The sequence below is a fragment of the Alligator mississippiensis genome, chromosome 14 (genome assembly GCF_030867095.1).
Source record: "Alligator mississippiensis isolate rAllMis1 chromosome 14, rAllMis1, whole genome shotgun sequence".
NCBI lineage: Eukaryota > Metazoa > Chordata > Crocodylia > Alligatoridae > Alligator > Alligator mississippiensis.
The window spans coordinates 1,982,203-2,003,561 of record NC_081837.1 but is presented as its reverse complement, the minus strand read 5'-3'; the positions used below and the strand labels follow the sequence as shown (position 1 = coordinate 2,003,561).

Genomic DNA, 21,359 nt, shown 5'->3' with positions numbered 1-21,359 from the left:
CCTAAAATCATCTGCAGATCATTTGTCACCAGAAAAGAAGGCAAAGTTCATAGACTTGATCGCTCACTAGAGATTATTCATTCACCTCTACTTTAGTACTGGTGTTTGGTGCCCGAAAGGAGGGCAGGCAGTGTAAAAGTGTAGTGCTCTTCTTGCCTTACCTTGGCCAGCAGCCCCTGGGCCTGTTTCACCTCGCTGCTTGCCTTCAACAGTTCTTGCTTGAGCTCGGTGCAAGCCAGCTCCAACTGATCCTTCTCTGCATGGGCCACTTTCAACATCTCCTGCACCTCCGAGTTGTCAGTAGTGCATCCTACCGCGCTCATCTCCGCAGCCTTCTGCTTCTCGCTCTCTAGCTGAGTTTTGAGGGACCCGTTCTCAATCTTCAGGCCTTCTAAGGCGATTTTACAGTCCTCCAGAGTCTTCGTCACCGTGCTGTTGCTCTGCCGTTCTGTTTCGAGAAGCCTACCCAGCTTCTCGTTTTCCTCTCCCAGGCCCTTGATCGCCTCCTGGGCATCTTGGTGTTCTCGTTCTAAGCTCCGCAAGCTACCGGTTAACTGTTGCTGGATGTTGAGCAGCTTCTCTCGTTCAAACTGTGCTTTCTCGAGCAGCTCGGTGCATTTCTGCTCCAGCTCCAGGACCTTCCCCTCCTGCGCTTTGGTTTCTTCGTTCTTGGTTCGCTCTTGGAGGAGAGACACGAGCTTTTCGTTTTCCTGACTCAGCTGCTCTGTTCTCTCTCTGTGCTGGTGGAAGGAGTTCTCCAGGAGAGCCTTCTCTTCCACCAGCTTCTCGTTTTCTGCCGTCAGCTCCTGCACCATTTGCTGCTGGTCGGACAGCTCTTGCAACGTGGCTTGCAGCTCTTCTGCGGTGCTGTGATGGTTCTCTTCCATTTTCTGTATCCTCTCGGTCAGCGAAGCCACGGAAAGGTCGCTGACGTTATTCGGAGAACTCCCTGAGGTGGAGCACCTGGAACCCTTGAAGGGGTTGCTGTTTGAGGACACTGGCCTAGAGGGTACGTCTGCTATATGTTCAAAATCAGATGCATCGGGCGACAAGGAGGCTTTGGTCACGTCACTGCTAGAAGACCCCGAGTTGCGTAAAGCTCCTCCGTTTGCACGATGCCTGGCCTCATCCGGTGCACTTCTTACTAGGCTTTTTGTTGGGCTTCCAAAACTCGACTCTTGGGTGGTCGGGGTTGGGAGACTGCTGTCACCTCCGCTGCTCACCGTCGTGTCCGAGAGAGGGGAGTTCTCCAGGTAAAGCAGCTTCTCTTTCAGAACGCGGTTTTCTTCCCCCAGGCTAGCAAGCTCTTTTTGAAAAGTCCTGTTTTTTTCCTGAAGAGTCTGTATTAGCGGGTCCATGTCACCAGGTGACAGTGGCGACGCGTCTAAGTTTTGATCTAACGCATTGATCCCTTCGGTGTTAGGTGAGCCTTTGTCCTTGCATTTCTTCAGCTCGCTCCGGAGTTTGGTAATCTCCGAGTCTTTCGTCTTTGCTTCTGCCAGGAGCTCCTTAACCTGGGACTCCAGAACGGCCTTCTCCCCGGTTTCATTGTCTTGCTTGGACTTGGCCGAGGGGCGCAGGTGTTTGGTAGGCGTAGGCGTGCCGCTGGAAGTCGGGCTGGGCTGAGTTTTCCGAGTGTTAGCTGGTCCACGCAACACTGCTCTCTCTCTGGAGACGGTGGATGGGGTTTCCCGAGGAGCTGGAATCCCTGTGCGCTTGGCTGATGAAACAGCTCCTTGAAGCAACAAAGACAGAAGAGAGGAGACAAATTAACTCATATGCCAGACAAGTCAACATCTACGTGATCCACAACAACCGAGCTATGGCCGAGAGCCAGCAGGAGAAAACACCTGGGTGTCTGAATAGCTTCACACCTGGCCAAAGATCTGGATTTCTACTCGACAGACACTTGTACTTATTCGGTATTCCTCCCTTCCCCCAGAAAGAAGAAGAGCCTACCAGCCTAGCCTGTTGCGCAATGGGAAGCATAATCTACAGCATTTTTAAAGTGCAACCCCAAATGCCATGATATTAATTATATGACAAAAACAATGGAGTCTTTGATTATTTTAATTACGTTATGCTAATTGCATTGAGATGCTTAATTAAAAACCGACTAACGGTTCCTAAAAGAAAGCCCACTAACCAAGGACAAGCTGTTGGCTTTGATTATCAAAATGGGTTTTAACAGCGCGTACAAAATTAGCATATTTGCATTTTAATCACTACTGGAGAGTTTTAACGAGAAAGAAAATTAACTGAAAATGAACAGGTAGAGATGGATAATGGGCAGGGACAGGTTTTTGTTCAAAGAAATCATTCAAAATCTGCTTGGAAGGTGCAACTTATGTTACTCACGGGCCCCAAATCCACCTGGTTAGCACTGCTTCCCAGCGTGCCCAATGGAGCAATGGTTCACGTGACTTCTACGAAGGGCAGATGGATCAGAGAGCTGCTTGCAACACAGAAAGCATCTTGGGTTTGTTGGGAGATGGCTTGTATTTTTTTTTGGTTGGAAGCAGCAATTATTTCAAGGCATGTGACCCTGTGAGCCATCTAAGATAGAAACCAAAGGCACGCCTCACCGGAAAGCCAGGAATCCCTGCTTTCCACTAAGAGATGGAAGTTCCCTCCATCTTTCAAAGTTCATGGGATGGTATCTTAAAATCACATCATTCCAGTTATATGCCTGCATGTTGTCCTGTGCTTACTGGAGAACATCTTGACCCGACAGCTAGACAACGTGTCCCCAGCAAGGGAGCTGGGTCCTCATACAGAGTTGGTGACAAAGGGTTTCTGGACTAGAGAAAGTCTTACCACTGGAAAGGCAAACAAGGAAAATGCTGTCTCTGCAGCTTCACAGCAATGCAGAAAACAATACGGGGAATTCACCCAGAACTTTTCGCACTGTAAATATCCTAGCCCAGCACTGGAAGAAATTCAGTTTTGCAGGATTTGGAAGCCTTGCTCTGGATGATGCACATGAAGCTCCTACACATGCAAAGGGCTACTAGTGCCAAGGGGAGACCCTAAAACTCAGCTGCTGCATGATTTTCTGGCTCCCATGTTACACAACGAGTAGATCCCAGATTCTCCCGGGACTGAGAAAGCCCCAGCGAAGATCTGGCGGGGCACTGAAGAGTTAAGGTTGCCCACACAGTGTTTGCTCAGCAGCTCTCCAGGGAATGCAATACATTTATGAAACCCCCACAACCAGGGGCATCTTCTCCTTTCTTCCCCGCACACCCGCCCTGCCGCCAGCACAATAAGCACTGTGGTGGCGGGGAATGATGAGCAGGCTGAAAAGACCCCTTGAAGTACAGAGAGGACTTTCTCTGGAGAAAGCACAGTAACGTCTCTGTTGTGGCCAAAGCATGATAAGGCAGAAGACAAAGGCTGCAGTGTTTATGGGAAGAGATACCAGGAATATTCTGGCCCAAATGCAGACAGCCCACACAGCCAGGCTGCATTTAGTCATCTACAGCTGGAGAAGGCAGCACATCAAGGCAGCTCCCAGCTCCCCGGCGGGGAGTGCAGTGCAAGCGGAGATGGCTGGTTTTCCACTGCATTTCAAAGGGCTTCACACTCACTTCCCTTGTCACATTAGGGGAGTGCGGGTGCATCGCTCGAGCCATGGGCTGGCACCTCTCAACCGCGTTCCCATCCAGCACAGCGGGAGAACGAGGCCCTTGGTTTCTATGCAACACAGCCACGTTTCCATCAGGGCACACCTAAGCCACGATAGGACAGAAAAGGAGCATCACCCCTGCCATGGGCTGTCCCGTGTGCGGCAAGTTTGGGCCCCTCAAAGCCAGTGACACAACCTCGTTGCCAGCTTAATCCCAACAAGGAGGTTGCGTTACAACGTGGTCACGACTGATGCACCTGCCCGGCGTTGCGACGAAACGCCGCTGTCCCCGAGAACAATGCTGGCAGGTCCAGGCGGCCTCTCGTCCCCACCGCACGCTGACGAGGATTTCGCAGAAGAGAGCAGTAAGTATCCAAACAAAGCACATCTAACTGGTACAGGCTGCACTTCGCCAGCGTGCCAAGCAGCACAGGCTTCAAACCTCGCTGAACGTGCCAGTAAGGCTGTCAGGCTCCATGCTCTGCTGACTTGTTCCCTATAAATCACCATGTGTTTGCCATCTCTCAGCACTGACAACCCTGCCTGCTTTCACCTGCTGTTCACGTGCCCAATGCCTCCTCACGGGGTTGCAAAGACAAGGGAGGAAGGGAGGCACCCCAGAATATACACAGAAAGGTGCACTCAAAGCACCACGCTACACTTCATCCCATGGAGGATGCTTTCCCCACCTCGGATGGAGCGGACCCGTGGTTACTCAGTCCCGCAGCCTGAGGCCACTGCAGAGCAACGCCGCCAGGCTGAGGACCACGCCACAGCACTGGAAATGCAGGACAGCTCCGGTTCCCTGTTGTCCCCACATCCCACCTGCCTCTGATCGACGCTGCCCGCCGGAGCCGGTGCTGTCGTGAGGGCTCTCGACTCCAGGGGGACGCCGTTGCTACTCTACTCAGTTATTCAGAAGTAACCCGTGATGCTCAGGCACTGCTTTGCATTTTTAAAATGCTTTAATATGACCAGACCGAGCCATCCTCAAGTCCTTTGACACGGGCAAGTGTTGTGTCTGCTTTAGGGGTGGAGAAACAGGCACGGGGAGGTGAAAATGCAGGTCTCCTGGGGAGGATAAGACCACTAAGCGTTTCTGGCTCCCACCTGCTGCTTCCTTCTCCAGCTCACAGCCCTCTCCGCCAGTGCATATTCCCTGCCTTTCAGTTCTTGCCAGAAGCAGGACTTTAATGAGATAAGGTTTGGCTCGTCAAGATGATCTTGAGCCGTTTCAATCCCATCGCTGAGGCCTGCTGCAGCATTTCTCCCTTAGAAGGCACGCTTCAGGGGGCACTTCACAGGTTTTCCTCATTATGCTTCCACTCTATTTTTGTGCTAAGCTCCCCACATCTGTCACAGGAGCTTGTGAGGGGGCACCCAGCGGAAGGGCACAGCTCCCTGGCTCCAGGCTGGAATGCAAGCCAGCTGAAATCACTGCCTCGTTTAGGGCCTCTGCTTAGAAACGAAGCCCGCGGGATTTGGCAGTTGCAGACATGCCTAATACCGATAAGGCAAGAACCAGGCAAGGTGGCAAATATCTTGGCAATGCTTAAAGCCACAAGAGCTGGTCTCAGATCCATCTTACCCTCTGCTTGCTTGGCTTAGGAAGCCTGTTATTACTGTATGCTGGCAACACAGAAAGCAGCTTTTTTTTTTTATTTTATTTTTTTTAACTATAACCTGAGTAGCTGCAGAAAGCCAGTGGATGCCTGATAGCACAGCTGGGGGGCAGATAAGAAATATCTGCCTCTTATGATAGCTGCGTACTCTGTTTTGCACAGCGTGTTGCGAGAGCAAGGGAGAAAATCTTACAGATGGACGGACGCAGATGCGGCGTGCTTCTACACGTAGATTAGGAGTCGCTTGTGAAGAATACCCACGCTTTTGTGCAAGACGTTAATCGGAACGACCGCACGTCTTCCCCTGTGAAGGTTCGGAGGTGCAAGAAGGCCACGATTCCTGCTGGACATGGGTATTTCCGTGTGCTTTGTGGGAGGTTTAGTTTAGTGCATGTGTGCACTTTAAGACGGCGAGGCTGGACATTTCGGTGAACCGTGCAGTGCATGACTCAGACTGTGACGGTACAATACCTTCCATGGTTGGTTGTTTTTTTTTTTTTAAACAAGCAACAGTGAACACGTTGCATGTCGAGAGCAGTAAAATAAATTATTGCGTGGCCACAAAGCACGGCAGGGCTGCAACGTTAGAAGTCATTAACACGGCAAGATGACAAAAGGCGTCTGCAAACAAGCGCCTGTGTTTTTATGGGCTCTGTCCCACGGTCCTCCCCAAAAGCCGCGTTTGCGACAGACTTGCCTTTTTCACTCTCTCCCTCCCTCTTCTGACCGGTTCCCTTTCTTATGCTGGTGGGATGGGGGACAAAACCAACAAAAATGAATGAATGGCTAGGTAACAAGGATGCCAGCTATGGTCTATGCAGCTTGAGATGGTGGGTGGGTGATGGGTGTAGGGGTGCATCAAAAGCATACTAGCAACGGCCTTTTTACCTTAGCCTGAAGGCTGCCCTTCTTCTGGGGGACATCAGCTGGTGGTGCAAGCCCAAATAGCACGCTACTATTCTGCTGAAGAGTCAGTGGCAAGTCAGGAGGTACAACCTGTTTCCGCACCGCTGGTGCAGGACTGAGACCCCCCCAGTGCCTTATAGTCTCTACCTCAAATTACAGATGAGCTTTGGCTGAAGCTCTCAATTGTTAACACCTGCGGCTTTGTGGACTCGAGACTTCTGCACGGCAGCCGCCCGGAGAGGCACGCTTCTCCATGCCAGGCAATCCCTCGCCTCTTTAAATGCTTGTGCATCGCAAACTGGGTAGTTTACCTCCCGATACTTCCTGCTGGTGGAAAGCTGAGAGCAGGCATGAAACCGGAAGCCAGGAAAAATCCCAGCCTTTTTCCCTTGCATGCGTCTGCAGAGACAAGAGAGCAGCCTCCTTGACAGCCCACCTGGCACCGCTCTCCTTGAGCAGCATCTCAGGGCGTGCCAGGATGCAGTAACCGGTCTGCACAGTTAGAGAGGTGGAGTTTGCACACTCACAATGTGTGGGGGGGTCAAAGTTACACCCAGCGGCAGGTGGCCCTACAGGCTGGTATACTTAACACACCTGTTTCTGTAGCCAACGGCGCACAAAGCAGCGAGGCAACTACCAAATACTATTGTATTTGGCTGCTTTGGACTCCCCAGCTTGAATGGCCAGGTCCTATTTAGAGCAGGGTTCAGGGAGCAGCTTTCCAGGGAAACTGGAACTCGCACCTCTGGATCCGTAGCAAAAGGCCTTAGCCACTTTGCCACTGAGCCCTTCCCTGGCCGATTCAGGGCACCTGTCCTGGGGCTCACCACGCTTCCAAGAACCAGACTTCAGGATCAGATGGGGAGTCTGCAGGATGTATGCTCTGAGTTGCAGGGCCTCTCAGCAAACACGCCTTCCTGTTCCTCAAAGTAACTGGGGGTCATCTGAGCGCTCCCCAAGTCCTTATGGCGCTCTTACAGCCAAGCTGGAGCTCCCTGGCTGGCTCTGGCACTGGCTGCCCTGTGAGTAGCGACTGCTGCTCAGATGGACGCACACGTGCATCTGCCCTGAGCACAACAAAGCCCAGGATCTCAAGGTGGGACCACCCCGAGGTGCAGACCACGGCTGCCAAATAACAGGCAGTATCGTGCAAATGTGAGCTCTGGGCTGGAAGTGCAGAGGACAGTAAGTGGCCGGGTACCGCAGCTAAGCAAGGCAGTGACTTCTCGTGGAGATGGCCTCAGAGCAGCAGAGGGCACATGGGTAAGGAGGCAGGATGACCTGGAGAAGCTGCAGTGAAGCATGTAGTACTAGTCAGAGGACACGGCAGATGCACGCTGGTTGTCAGAGTAGGGATGCATACACCCACGCTGTCTTGCAGGTTCATGCACCTCCTACCTTTGCAACCTGCTTCCACCATGTGTTAAAACACCAGGCGATCCACCAAAAGGACCCATGTCTATATGCAAGACAGGTTAACACACAACTTTCAGATGCAGAGGAGCCCCGAGACCCTTGATGGAAAGGCACAATAAAAGTGCGCAGAATTATGATCCGACTCTCGGCGCAGCAGTATGGTGCTCTGTTACACCCTGTGGAGTCGTGAGCAGCAGGTAGCATCCAAAAGGATACTCGTGCCAGAGCACAGCAAAGCTCATGTGCCCTTGCCAAGCTCCAGGCCCCATGGTCTTGTGGCTGCCAACTATGTAATCAGCTAACACTGATGGTACGCAGTCTGGGACACAGTGCAAGGGCAGATGCCTTGGGCCATGTGTGTGTACAGCCCCTGTTCAGTGCTGCAACGAAGCACTTTAATTAACAGACTATTTTAGAAGTGAGCCATTTCCACTGCTGCTGCCAGGCAGATACAGGGCCTCTCTCGCCTCTTACAACGCATTGTTCAAGCATTCGCAATGGGCAGAAAATGACTCCTTTGCTCCCCAGAGATTTTGCAACCCCATTAGCAGCCAGCTCTGGCAGGACACCGACATGCTCCATCAAGGCACAGGAATGAGCAGATATTAGTGACCGATAAGCAGAAGGGCAGACACACAAGTAACCCTGCTCCGCACTGAACTAGACAGACAGAGCTTTTAGCACAGTCCCGGCTCCCTCCATGTGAACGCTGTTACACATGCTGCGCTGGCAGAATATATTTTAACAGCCCTACCAAACCTTGCGGGGCAGAAACAACACTGAGAAATGACATCCCATACAAATCCTTGTCTAACTTAGTACTAACACTATGCAGTCAACCTCATCATAGGCACAAGGCAGAGCGAGGCTGCTCTATGTCTCGTGGCTATGTGATGGGGCTGACCGGTGAAGAACATGGCCCAGGTAAAGCAGGGGGACAATGACAGCTAGCGCCCTGCTGCTGTGCAGGTTGCGTTTTCCAGTGCTTTTCTCTGGCTGGGAATATCTCAGGAAGTCAGGAGCGGATGGTGCTCTCCCTCTATTGCTCAGGCTATACCCAGAGAAAGGACACTGCCGCCTGGCCCCTGGCCTGGGTGCAATAGTGCACATGGTAAAGGTCGGCTTGGCCGGGCATGTCTCCCTCCAATGAACGTGTTTGGAGAATATCAGTCATGCAGCCCACACCCTTGTGGGCTGCTTAATCTTGGGAGGACCCAAAGGGACTCTAGCCAAATAAAAACTGGCCCTGGGGAGATGGCCACCGAACTGCTCCGGCCAGTCTGCACAAGGCCAGCGGCTCAGATAAGGTCTTTAACTGCTCAACTGAGCAAAAGCAACTTGCGACAGGACGTGCAGAAGAAGACAGCACGCAGGCAGGGGCACATGGCAAGCCTAGGAAGTCTGGGATGGGATGTGTTATGCGGACATGCGGTCTTGGCTGGAGCTTGCACGTGCATGAATAATAAGACCCTGCCGCTCGTGAAGGACCTGGCATGTGGTAGCATAACTAGGGTGGGGAGACTGGGGCAGCCACCCCGGGCACCGACTTTTGAAGGAGGGCGGCAGGCAGAAGTTGCTGCTGCTCCACCATGGGTCACAGCTGCCTGGGCGCCCAGCTGCGGCGTTACGCCTCTGCTGGCACCACCCTTCTTTATTAAACAGGCTCCTCCGAAGTTACTCCAGCTCCTCCACCGCTCCCTGGGAAGGTCTAAGGCTCCATCTCTCTCATTTCCCCGACCCTCTGAAGCCAGACAGGTCACTCCAGCCCGGTGAAAGTCCTTCTCACGGAGAACTAAGGCTAAAATTATTGTTGTGGCAGCGGAGCGGCTGCTCCCACCTCCTTATTTGGAACGTTTGCTTTCTGGGCTGGATGAGGGGGAAAAAAGGAAAAATAAATAGTTACAACATGACCTCCAGTCTTCGAGGTATTCCAGCGATTTGTCCGATTGTCTGGCTTGTTTGCCTGCATTCCGCGCGGCAGAAATACAATAGGCAACAGACGGGGGAAACGGGGAGACTTGCACTGAGATGCTGATTTAGACGATGATAAAGTCCAGGAATATGAAAGCAGCTTGACTAGCGGCGTTTTGGAAGAGAGCGAGACAGCAGGATAGAAGGGGGTGACCAAAGAGAGAGACTTACGGGACAAGAGATTGCTAAGTCTGTAGTGTCAGCGCTAGAGATCTAGAAGAGAAAGATGCAGTAAGTGCTTCGATTTGAGCTTGGATATTTTTTAGCTCCTGACCAAGAGAACAGGGTCCCTGCGGAGAGGGGCGGTCTGCGAAGGGAATACAAGAGCTGCTGCTCTAGAAACTCCAGGACTAATGCAGAGACGAGTCAGCGCCACCGATACTGCGGTTTCTCCGTGGAAGTGGTGGTCGCCTTCACAGCACCGGGATAATATAAGTTCTGAGCCAAAGCATATTAAAGTCAACGGGTTTTTTTTCTGTGGACTTCAGTCAGTTTTGGATGAGGCTCAGGGTGAGAAAAAGAAAAGGACCTGTATGCGGGCAGCAAATGGGGTAGTTTCCCCATCCTTGCTTTTGGTACTGGAGATTGGCCTTCAAAGTGAACTTGGATCTCAACCGAAAATGTGTGCGAGGGTCCAAGTACAGACCGCAACGGAGCTTTGTCTGCGATGCAAAATGAGCACCGCTCTCATGTTGTACAAGAGGGACTCATTCTTTGCTCAGGAAAAATACGAGGAGGCAGGAACGGGGGGCTGCTAAGTGCACTGGGGAGACCGGGCAAGAGGAAAGGCCTGAAGCCCCCACCCCCAGGCCCTCACCTGCATGGCTGCAAAAAAGTCAGCCCCCATACCTAGCCCACAGAAACGAGAAGGAAATATGGGCCTGAACGTGCTCATCTCTCCTCCGATGTTGCCACCTGCACCGTGCTCTGCTAGTGGCCGTGGTTCGAGTCCTGGCTGCGAAAACAGCCCCCAGAGCTGCACTCACCTGCCCACTGCTAACCCAGAGGACAGACACGCTTCACCTCGGTGCAGCACGGCCCTACAGCTATTCTGGTGCAATGTGACTGTCAAACAAACTTGCCCTCCGCTTGCTCCACTGCCAGGAGTAATTTGCCAGTTCTGTGTCTCGAGTAGTTCGTGGCCGACTACAGAAGTATTTTTGTAATCCTTATAAGGACTGAGCCGCACTCCTATACCGAGGGCATTGCCATGCAAAAATGACAGGCATTTCTCTGACCTGGGACCCTTGCAGACTTTATTTGTTTCTTCCGGAACGTTTCCTGCCTGCGCGCCTGTCGAAACGAGATACCGAAAGGCCTGAAAACGGGCCAGGAGCGCTTGCTCGCGCCAGCTCCTGCAGACTCAGCATCCCAGCCACAGAGAAAGTCATCAGCCACTTCCTCTACCCCGGTAGCCCTCGGCTGCATTCAGCACTGGCGAGGCCACATCTGGGGCTCTGTGTCCAGCTGTGGGCCCCCCACTGCAGAAAGGATGTGGACAAGTTGGAGAGAGTCCCGGTGGAGGGCAATGCAAATGGTTTGGGGGCTGGGGGACATGGCGGGTGAGGACAGGCTGAGGGAACTGGGCTGATTCAGTCTGCAGAAGAGAAGACCGAGGGGGGTTTGATAGCAGCCTTCAGCTGCCAAAGGGGGTTGCACAGAGGATGGAGCTGGGCTGTCCTCAGTGGGGGCAGACGGCAGGACAAGGGGCAATGGGCTCCAGTTGAAGCAAAGGAGGTTTAGGCTGGGGATTAGGAAAGCCTCTCACTAGGAAGGTGGTGACGCACTGGAACAGGTTACCCAGAGAGGTGGTAAAGTCTCCATCCTTGGAGGTTTTGAAGACCTGGGTTGACAAAGCCCTGGCTGGGATGATGCAGTTGGGGCTGGTCCTGCTTTAGGCAGGGGTCAGACTAGATGTGACCTCCTCAGCTCCCTTCCACCCTCGTTTTCTGTGATTCTGTGACTCGCCGCACCCCTTGTTAGACCCAAGGCACACTTGGAAAATGCCAGCTCTTTACTTTTGACTATAAAAACAGGATAGAGCGATTCTGTTGCAAAGCACTCGGAAGGAGCACAGGTCGGAGTGGTTTTGGCACTATGGCTTCCCATTTGAAATCTCTTCTGGGTTCATCTTGTGATCAAACCTGCAAATCTACCCTGTCTTCTATTTATCTTGTAAATCATGTTGGCACACCTGACATGGCATGGCACCATTGCAGCGCCCTTGACAGGATCTTAAGGCGCCCCACAGCGCGGCATCACCCTTGCTGAGAATCACTGCTCTACCTTCAGTAATTGGGGAAAAGAGACACCAAAGAGAACGAGCAAAACCAAGTCCCAGAGAGCACTCCTGCCCAACAGGGGAGAAAGCTGAAGCCTGCATTCTTCAAAGTCTGGCCATTTGGATGAATGGGTCCATTTGGCATGTGTCTACAAAAGTTCAGGGCTCGTTTGGGTTCAGTTCATGAATGAAAGGGAGTTTGCTTAGATCTGACACAATCGTTTTAAACCTGCAGCAAAACGTATGGGAAACCAGCCCCGTTCCAGAACCGCTGGAGAGACAAAGAGGGAACCACAAGACGAGACGAGATTAGGGCGGTGTGGCTTGAAAGGTGTATTTGCAGCCTTTGTCTGGCTTCATTGCATGGTTTAGCTGTTGCTGCTGCAGTCAGCACCATCACTAAATGCAATTAAGGTCCTTTGGGAATCAGAGGGCAGAGGGGCCTGGCGAAACAGCTGAAGGCCTGCGTGACCCTACTTGTCAGAATTAGATCTCAAGAACATGGATGGTGCAGAGGTCCGAAATAGCAGCAGTTAAGTAACATGGCTTTTATTGGAGGTGTTAAATGCTCAGGGAAAATCCACACTACACACATACATCTGATCTCTGCAAACAGAAGTGCACCAAGTGACGTGATGAGGACAGCGGTGCCAGCCCATTTTAGGTTTCAAAGGCACCTGAACAGCATAATGGAGTCAAGAGAGGCCAAAACACAGGCCTGAAGCTTTCTACGCACAACCTTTCTGCCCTTCGCCATGCAAGGGTTTCCCCCTCACCCCCCTACGCTGCCAGTCTCACGTCTCCGGCAGACAAGGTTCTTTGGGGAGACGTGATATATTTTATTAAGCCAACTGAATAGTTGGAAAAGGTCTCTCAAATAGTTGGAAAAGGTCTCTCAAAACAGAAGGAGAAAGACTTCACGACGCCACAGCATCATCAACCTTGGGTCGTATTTGCAAAGCAATTCACCGTTCACCTGGGATTTTCCATGTTTCTCACTGCCAACGTGTGGGGAGCATATGTGCAACTCGGGGGTGGGAAACACAAAACAATTCTCAGTTTGTCCCGGGAGGGGAATTTCATGCCATCAAAATACCGATATAAGTGCAGCGGCGAGCAACGTTTCACGCTGAGGCGAGTGTGCAGATTACCTGGAAAATGCACAAATCAAATTCACAGCTTTGCAGCCGCATGGTGTTCAGCTAAGCTGCCCTGGTGCCGTACCACGCTGCTCTCCTTAAGCAGCTGCACTGCAAGTCCTCAACACCGCTCCACAGTTAGTCGAGCAGCCACTTCCAAGGGGCACGGCGTATTCGTCGCCCCCAAGAAGCAGGCATTCCCAGACCCCAAACTGGAATCACAAAAACATGTGTCTTCGGCAACAGCAAAGATGATCAAAAGGCCATGTTGAGACAATCCGCTGCACCACTACGAATTCGGCAAGGACCACGGCAAGAGACACTGGCCCCGCTTCCACCCCCTTGGCCGAGATCGCGAGCTGTGACGTCGCAGTTTTTTAATGAAGGAATTGGATTTTATCGCAGGTACTAACCACATGATAAATGGGTTGCGTTGTCCTTTTCAGCCCGCTGCTAATGCTCTGTAACCCCCTTATCTAGCAGCTGCTACGAGGATGATGAGTTCAACCGGGATGGGGGTAGCAGAAGAAGAGGGAGGTTAGAGATATCCTCTTAAAAAGCCATAACAAAGGGAGCACGAGCGGTAGGTTTTGAGGGAGGTTAGCAACACGGGAACAGAGAGCCAAACATGCACAAGTCTGCAATCGATGCACGAGGGGAAGGAGAGGCCATTCGTAGCGTGGTTCCTTGCAAGGGGCTAATTTCTAGGAGTGGAGTTTGGGGCTTTGCCCATCTCCCAACAAGATTAATATGCAGGAGGCTGAAATCTCTAGACGTACTGTATGTTCCTGAGAAAGCCCGAACACAGCTGCTGAGAAGCCAAGTGCTGCGAAGGCTCAAAAGCGACACTTTTTCCCCGTTCCTCTGGAACAAAGATAACCGAGCGCTGATAAAACACGCTGGGCTGAGAGCCCTGGACGCCAAACTCCTCCGAGGATCAGGAAAGGTACGGCATTGTACACAGGGCGCTCCCCGCTCCCCCAGACGGGCTTGAACTCTGAGCTGAGGGGACGACTTCCAGAGGTGAGACAGAGAGCTCAGGCAACAAGGGAAACCGAGTCAGCACCCAGGGTGAAGGTGGGAGCCAGGGCAAAAGGGAAGGAGGAAGACTTACTCCACCGTGCAATGGGAAGTTTGTCTATAAAAGCTTACCCAGGAAGGGCTTCAACTGCCTGCTTAAAAACAATAAGTAGTCTTAAAAATAAGTCCCCCCAAATCTCCTCCATAGGGAGAAATGGTTTTGTACAATTGTACGTGGAGAACAGGGTCATGTTTCTGTTGCCTGTGTTGCACTGTAGAGACTGCTTCATTTTGGCCCCGGACAGACAAACCCAAGGGGTAACAGGCCCTGCAAGAGGTGGTTGATGAGCTATTCCCCTGCCCTGCCACCCTATAGAGACGAACCCCGCACTGCAGGGGTGGCTTGCACATAGGATCTTCCCTGTCCCGTCCCGCTGCTAGGCTCCTCGTCTCTCTGTGGGTTGGGATTCATAATCCACGTTGGTGAGCTGGTGGCGTCCCACGTGAGCTCAGGGCCCTATTGCTGCTTTACTGCGGCAGACACCTGCATTCTTGTCAGTGGAAAAAAATATTAAAATGCCTTTTTCAAGGCACTTCCCTTCCTTGTCCTGCAGAGAACCAGCCCTCTGCCAATAGATTAATCATTATCCATGCAACCGAAGGAGCAGCTTCCACAGAAGTGATTGCATCAGGCTTAAATCACACGGCACTGCAAAGAATCACAACAACTTCAGTGTAAAGGTGACGCTTGGGGAGCAGAGATTCCTCCAGGCCAGCGCAGGAACAATTTCTTTTGCATTTTGCTTTTCTCGTACATCACAATCCTGGCATCTTGCTAACCCGGTCCCGGGGCAGCGTGAAGTGCTGCTGTGTAGGGGGACTTCCCTCATTTACCTGGAGAAGGTTGCAGTGCATTCAAAGGGGCTATTGCTCAATTATTTACCAATGGAAGTGGCACTTTAAGGGCTTAGGTCTTAAGGTATTTTGGTTTCACTGCCTCAATTTATTCTGCTAAATTAAAGTTTAGAGGCAGCAGCAGGTGTGTGATTATAGAGAAGCAGCACTCTTGAGGAAATACAGCCATCCTGCTTACTAACTGCTGTCCTCTTTGATGCAGCCTTTATATTCTCAGGTGTCTTGTCCTAGACTGTTAGCTCCTGCAGCCAACGATACCATTTTGACCGAGTCTGTAGGGGCCCCGGCAGTACGGAAGATAAACCGCAACCATTACAAGGAACAATAAGGAAGAGCAGCAAACGTTCTGCATCACGTGGAGGGTTGGAATTGGCTTCCAGGTTCGTGAACAGCTTCAAAATCCCTGGCATCACAAAGCAATGGCACTGGAAGTAAGCGCACAAAAGTGTTATAAGTATGCAGGACTGGAGTGGGGGAGAAGTCAGCCAAACTTCTGGCCGCGAGCTGGGTCTCAAGGAGTACCACCTCATGACTATTTAGGGTAAATCTTGGCCTCAGAGAACTGGTAAAATCTCACTGATTTCAACTGGATCAAGAATCCCCCAGGATCCCCAGTATTAGATCATTAGGGTCTAATACCTGCAAGGTGAGCATGCATAAAAGAGATGGGAGCGATTCAACCCCTTGCCCCAGGACGAGGGCCTATTTACTCAGCTTGTGCTCCACTATTTTTCTGAAGCAACTAGGCAAATTCAATGCAGATGCAGAGACCTAATCACTATTGGTCGTGGATGGGGGAGCTGGACGCCCCTGCTGCAGGCGGCACGTCCAGGCTCACGCTCAGCACGAGACCCTGTGAGCTCATGTTAGTCTTAGGTTGCCCCAAGGATACATTTTCCACATCACCAAAGCAGGCCCAGCCCTTTATTTTGATTTCTGCATATTGCTATTGATTAGCTGAATGCCATGCAATCGATGTTCGTTACAAGGGCAGAAATGTACAGCTCTCTTGCTGCATGGGCTGACAGATGAGAGTCACACACCTCCCTATGAGTATGCCAGCACACTCAGACAAAAGAAGCTACCTTGGCACGTGCACCCCATCTCTTCCAAAAGTCCCTCCAGTCATGGGTTCATGGAAAAATACTGTTGCCCTAGCGAAGAAACCAGACGCCACCTTTTGAAAGAGATCCAAATACCGTACATGCATAGATTTCATATGTATTCAGGGCAGAAAGCGAAGCTGGCATGTTAAGACATGTGGCAAGTCTGAACTAGAGTCCACTGTCATCAAGGACCTTCAATGAGCGTTCAATGGGACCTATAACTGAGGGTGTAGTACAAACACACCTACCTGCTACCGTGAGAAACACACAACCGGCCAAATTCACGTTGTGTGTAAGCAAGCACAGTGCCAATGAATAAATCAGAGCCACGCTTACTTGTCCGTGTCCCCCACTACCGCCGGATGGCTCAGAAAGCTCAACTCCAAAGGGAAGTCGGGACGTTTTATGAAGACTGATTACGTGAACAAGAGGTGGGAAGCCAAGAAGCCAAATTAAAAAGACTGAGACACGTAAGCTTTAACTGCAAGATTTTCTTTGACCTTAAATCAGAAGGGCATGCATAGAGCTGGAGCCTGATGGGAGTCCTTCGCACGGAGTTTCAGGCCATCCTGTTTCAGCGAGTAATCTTGTAACTTGAAGACCTTGAGGAATTAAATGCAATGCAAGCAACATAAGTTAGCCTTCTCTTTCCTCCAAGAGCAAAGCACTGCCCCCAGATGAATCATTTAAGAGTGTGTCAGCGCCAGCATGAAAAAGAGACACCACTACCCCATCCTTTCCTGTTTCCCTTTCACTCCATCACTGTCAAGCCAGCTGCAGCCATTTTAATTATTCTCTCCAGTGTTTCTCACACTGGGTGTGCGCACCCCTCGGGATATGCAGCCAATTTCCAGAGGACACGTGAGAGGAGGGAATGGAAAAGCAGAAGGGGAGAAAGGGGGGAAAATAGAAAAGAAAAGAAAAGAAAAGAAAAGAAAAGAAAAGAAAAGAAAAGAAAAGGAACAACGTTAAAAAAGAAGCAGCAATCTCTCCCATCTTTCTCAGGCTGCAGAAGGGGTTATAGTCGGGTCGCCATGATAAAGTAGTACTTCTTCGTTATCCAATCCACAGAGCCATGGGGGGCCACAGCAGCATAACACATGTAAAAGGTACTCGATAAAAAAAGTCGGAGACCCGCTGAGCCAATCAAGCCCCTAGCAGGAGATTGGGGTTTTGCCTTACTAATGCTAGCAGAAATCCTATTTTCTGTCCCCATAACAGAAACCATCTTGCACCAGCTGGGGGGCACTGGGGAGCTCGGGCACAACATGCAGAGGCTTTTAACCGTGGTTGGCCAAGTTAGTGGCCTGTGCATCAGATGCCGGACCCAAGAGCAGCAGGATCGCAGCGCCTTTCTCCACGGGTGTGTTTATTTTTCAGGATCCAAACAGCCCAACACAAAGCAAGACGCATGAACCACATCCTGGATCCTCCCAAATCCTCTTCCTGCCCACGCAGCAGGTATCTCCCGTCTGGTGGTCCACCTAGCCCTGGCGAGAAGCCCTTTCCCCTCGCACCGGGGGGGCTCCTGCTCGTCTCTTCTCCTAACTCAGCTGCCGTCTGGCTTTTTAACAGACAACCCCATGACCGGCAGATAATCATTCGTGGCCACAAACACATCACTTGGGAGACAGTCGGTTAGTCAGAGGTGTGACTAAACCCCTGCGTCTCCAAAGGGGAATTCCAAGTCGTGATGCACAGATAACTGGAACGAGCAGCGTCTAGACCAGCGATTCCCGGGCAGGGGCCGGGGTGCTCTGCGGTGCCGTGCAGCATCAGTCAGCACCGTTAGGTGTGCAAGCACCTACCTCCGTGATTCCCGAGGTAGATTTCATACAGGAATCCACGGTGTTGCGAACACTGACCTGCTGCGCTCCCAGTTCTTTGCAGCAGAAGAACTACAGTACTCTTATTTTCCCATAGTCAAAAAATGAGTGAAAGCTAAGAGCTGGCATTTTCTGAGAGGGGCCTTGGGTCTAGGAAAGGTGTGGATCGCCATTAGCCTACAGACCAAAGTGACTCTTGCCATTTGCTGTCTGTGGATCAGCATTTGTCGGGTGATTTATCCAGATATAATGCAACAGTGGCCACATCACATTCCCCCATCAGGGTTGACACTAATTGGCCCCATAAGAGAGGTCAAACTAAAATTAAAATGACTCTCCTTGGGCTAATGAAATATTGAAAGGCTGGTTTAATCAATGGCCTCCTTGGCAAATGAGAGCATTTGTGAAAGCACCATTTAATCGGCTAGAACAAATCGTGAGAGGAAGAGAACGCATCCATTTACTGGAGAGCAAACTGCGGTTTGCTGGGTCCGCTGGGAAGAGTCAAAAGCTCACTGCCCGAGCTCCCGGAGAACAAGCCATGCAAACTGCTAGCGGGATTCATTCATTTGCTTGGCTCCCTGGGCCCTCTTTAAATGCATCTGGGCTCTCGAGCTCTTCTTTGGCAGAAGCGACATGCTGACGCATCACAGAGTTCATGTGGAAGGCGGGGATGTGGGAGAAGCAGAGGAAGCAGGGATCTGGGGAGGGATCCGAAATGAATCAAAAGGAATAAGTGCATGAGAAAGGACATGAACAATCACGATAAGCAGCTGATGTCTATGGAACCTTGTATCTTGAAGGATCCCAAATGCTTTACGAACTACATCCCACCCACCCAGAAGGATCCCGTCTCGAATCAGATGTGCAGCCAGATGTGCAGCAACTCTACTCCAGTGCTTATGTTTGGTAATCTCATTCAAGCTGTTTAAACAAGTGTTATAAGAGACCAAGATCCCCCCCGCCCTCCCCAAATCCCTAACCCCTGGATAACCTCACTGGTCACTCCTTTCCAGCTAGTGCAATTAATATTTCCACTAGACCATTGCTCTTTTCAAGCCAGTTTCCTATTCAATGAACCATTTTTTTCCACCTCCTCCTAATGACCTTCATCATTGAACTGTTTGCTAATTTGAAGAGTATAAACACAAACACCACAAATCTCTCACTGTTTCCACCGATACGGTCAAAGAAACACAGAGCTTCAGTTCAGAAATCAACCCTGCTTACCTACTGCTAACACGTGCTGGATAGTTGAGGGACTCAGATAATGACTTAATATTGTACTCTTTGGTACGTGTCCTGTGATGATCTCCAGCTACCGGCCAGGTGCTCCATGCTCATTTTACACTATGTGGTCACGTTCGTGCTTTCCGGGGATCTGGAGGGCCGACTTGGCACTGGGAAATTACAAGTACCCATTAAAAGCAACGATACCCTTGCATCTCACATGGTTTTCATTCCAGCATGTCCAGGTGCTTTACCAACCAGAAGGCTCAGGACACGGTTATATAATATAACACGGTTATACGAGTTATGTAATATAATATAATGAATGTAACATGACACAGCTATAAGAGTTACCCCGTACCCATTTTACAGACGGGAACAAGGCACCGATGACGCAAGTTGCTTTACGACACAAAAGTTTTTCAAATCTTGGCAGAAGTGATTGAAATTATTCTGGAATTAGGGAGACTGAAAAATGTGCGGGCCTGAACTAGTGTAAGGCAACGGCCGTGTCTCCGCATGAGACACTAATCACCGTGGCACCATGTAGACTAGCCTAAGTGAGAACGGGCGTTCAAGGGGCTCTCCTTAGCTCTGCTAATGCTCTGCTCACAACCTTATCTCTGGTCACAGCCATAATCTCCAAGTAGATTAGACACCAGCACTGGATCGCTTTGTGAAAAGTCATCCCCCTTTGGGATCTCCTCTCCTCTAATTCGACCTCTCCAGTATCACATCCCCAGCTAGTTAAGGCTCTCCGGGTAAACCTACTTCACTTGGGCTCTTTCAAACTTTTCTACCTGGGGAAGGGTATTTCCTTCCTGCTCTTGGACAGCACCAGCACACCCAGGCAAGCAACTGGGATCATCCCACCTGTATCATGAAAGACTTTGTATCTGAGCCTTTGGCACTCGGGGAAGACAAACTCCAAAACTACGATATAAGGTGATTCTGGCTAAAAACAAACTGGAGACATGCCAGACGAACGCTACACATTCCTGTTGCATTGGCCACACTTCTCTCCCTCTCCCTCTCGCTCACAACAGAAAAGCCCTTTCAGATCATATTCTAACATTTGTTTCACCCCAGCATGATATTTAAGTAGTTCTCTGTTCACCCAACCTGTGACCACACTACCTACCCCTTGGATTGAGTCTGGAATACCCTATTTAAATACAGTGACTGCTAGCAAGCCTTCCTGGACGTATGGGCACAGGGATTACAGTCAAGAACTGGGCTTGCACCGGACTAAGTATCCAAGATTTCTATATGGTGTATAGGAGACTAAAGAAACCACTAGGAGTTTTTAGCTGCCTAAATCCCTTTAAATACCTGCTCTCAGAAGGCCAAAGTCTAGCTTAGACTTGTGTAAATGAGATAAACATTTGAAATTTCTTTTGAAAAACAAATGAGAGAATCGGGCCCAAGCTCTATTAAACAAAAACGAAATCATCGCACACTTGCGTTCCTGCCAAAGCGGCAAAAGGCAGAGCCTTCAAGTCCTGCTCTCATCATCAAGTTACAGACATCATCTGAAGCAACCTCTGCATCCACTGCTTGCCCCGAAGGCCAGGTTTTCAGCCCGGCTTTAATTTCTTCTGTTTTGTGAGATCTGGTAAGGGTGCTTCCCCGCATCCAAGAATGAGCCACGGATGCTTGCTTTACAATTGAAGCACGCGTGCACCTTTCAACCACGTTTCCCGTTGTCCTACAAACCCCCCTGAAGCAAAATTTCAGGACACGGTTCGGTCTGGCCGACCCCACTTCAAGGCTGAAATGTCTTTTCATTTTGTGGGGAACAGCAGGATCGCAACCCGGTCCCCGCAGCACAGAAAATATCACCTAAGACACGAACGCTAAAGCTGGTAGACATTTTCAAAGCCACCTCGGGGATGTGACGACGCGGACCCCCTTGTTTATAATGGCCAAGGGGCGTTCAAAGCCCTTCGCAGGCTCCGAAAATCTCGGCCCGCCACCCACCCCACACCTTAAACTTTATTATCGTGCCGTTTCTCCCCAGCTGCAGCGATAGCAATGCACGCTTAACTTCAAAGAGACTTGTCAAACTTGTAGGGCATTTCGGTGCGTGGGGTGGAGGCAGGCATGGCATTTCCCTGGGGCAGCATTTCTTCTGGTGACTGGCTCTTGGCAGCGCTTCTGTTCTTCATTAGACTGGTTATGAACAAACCGCTCAAGAATTTCACCTAACTGGGAACAGTGGGAGGCAGTGGCAGCGCCGTCTCCACCAGGCCAACAGGTCAGCTACCTGTGCCGGCATTTGAAACCGCTGGCTACGCTC

General features: G+C 50.9%; 1 protein-coding gene across 6 annotated transcripts in view; it reads right to left on the bottom strand.

Moving 5' to 3' along the window:
* SPECC1 (sperm antigen with calponin homology and coiled-coil domains 1) overlaps nt 1-21,359 on the bottom strand; it is a 113,867-nt gene that overhangs the window by 53,162 nt on the left and 39,346 nt on the right. For all 6 annotated transcript variants that reach the window (XM_019491895.2, XM_059717489.1, XM_019491897.2 and 3 more), the window contains one exon: nt 162-1,735. In XM_019491895.2, the coding sequence (XP_019347440.1) occupies nt 162-1,735 (1,574 nt within the window). The remainder of the gene's footprint in view (nt 1-161; nt 1,736-21,359) is intronic.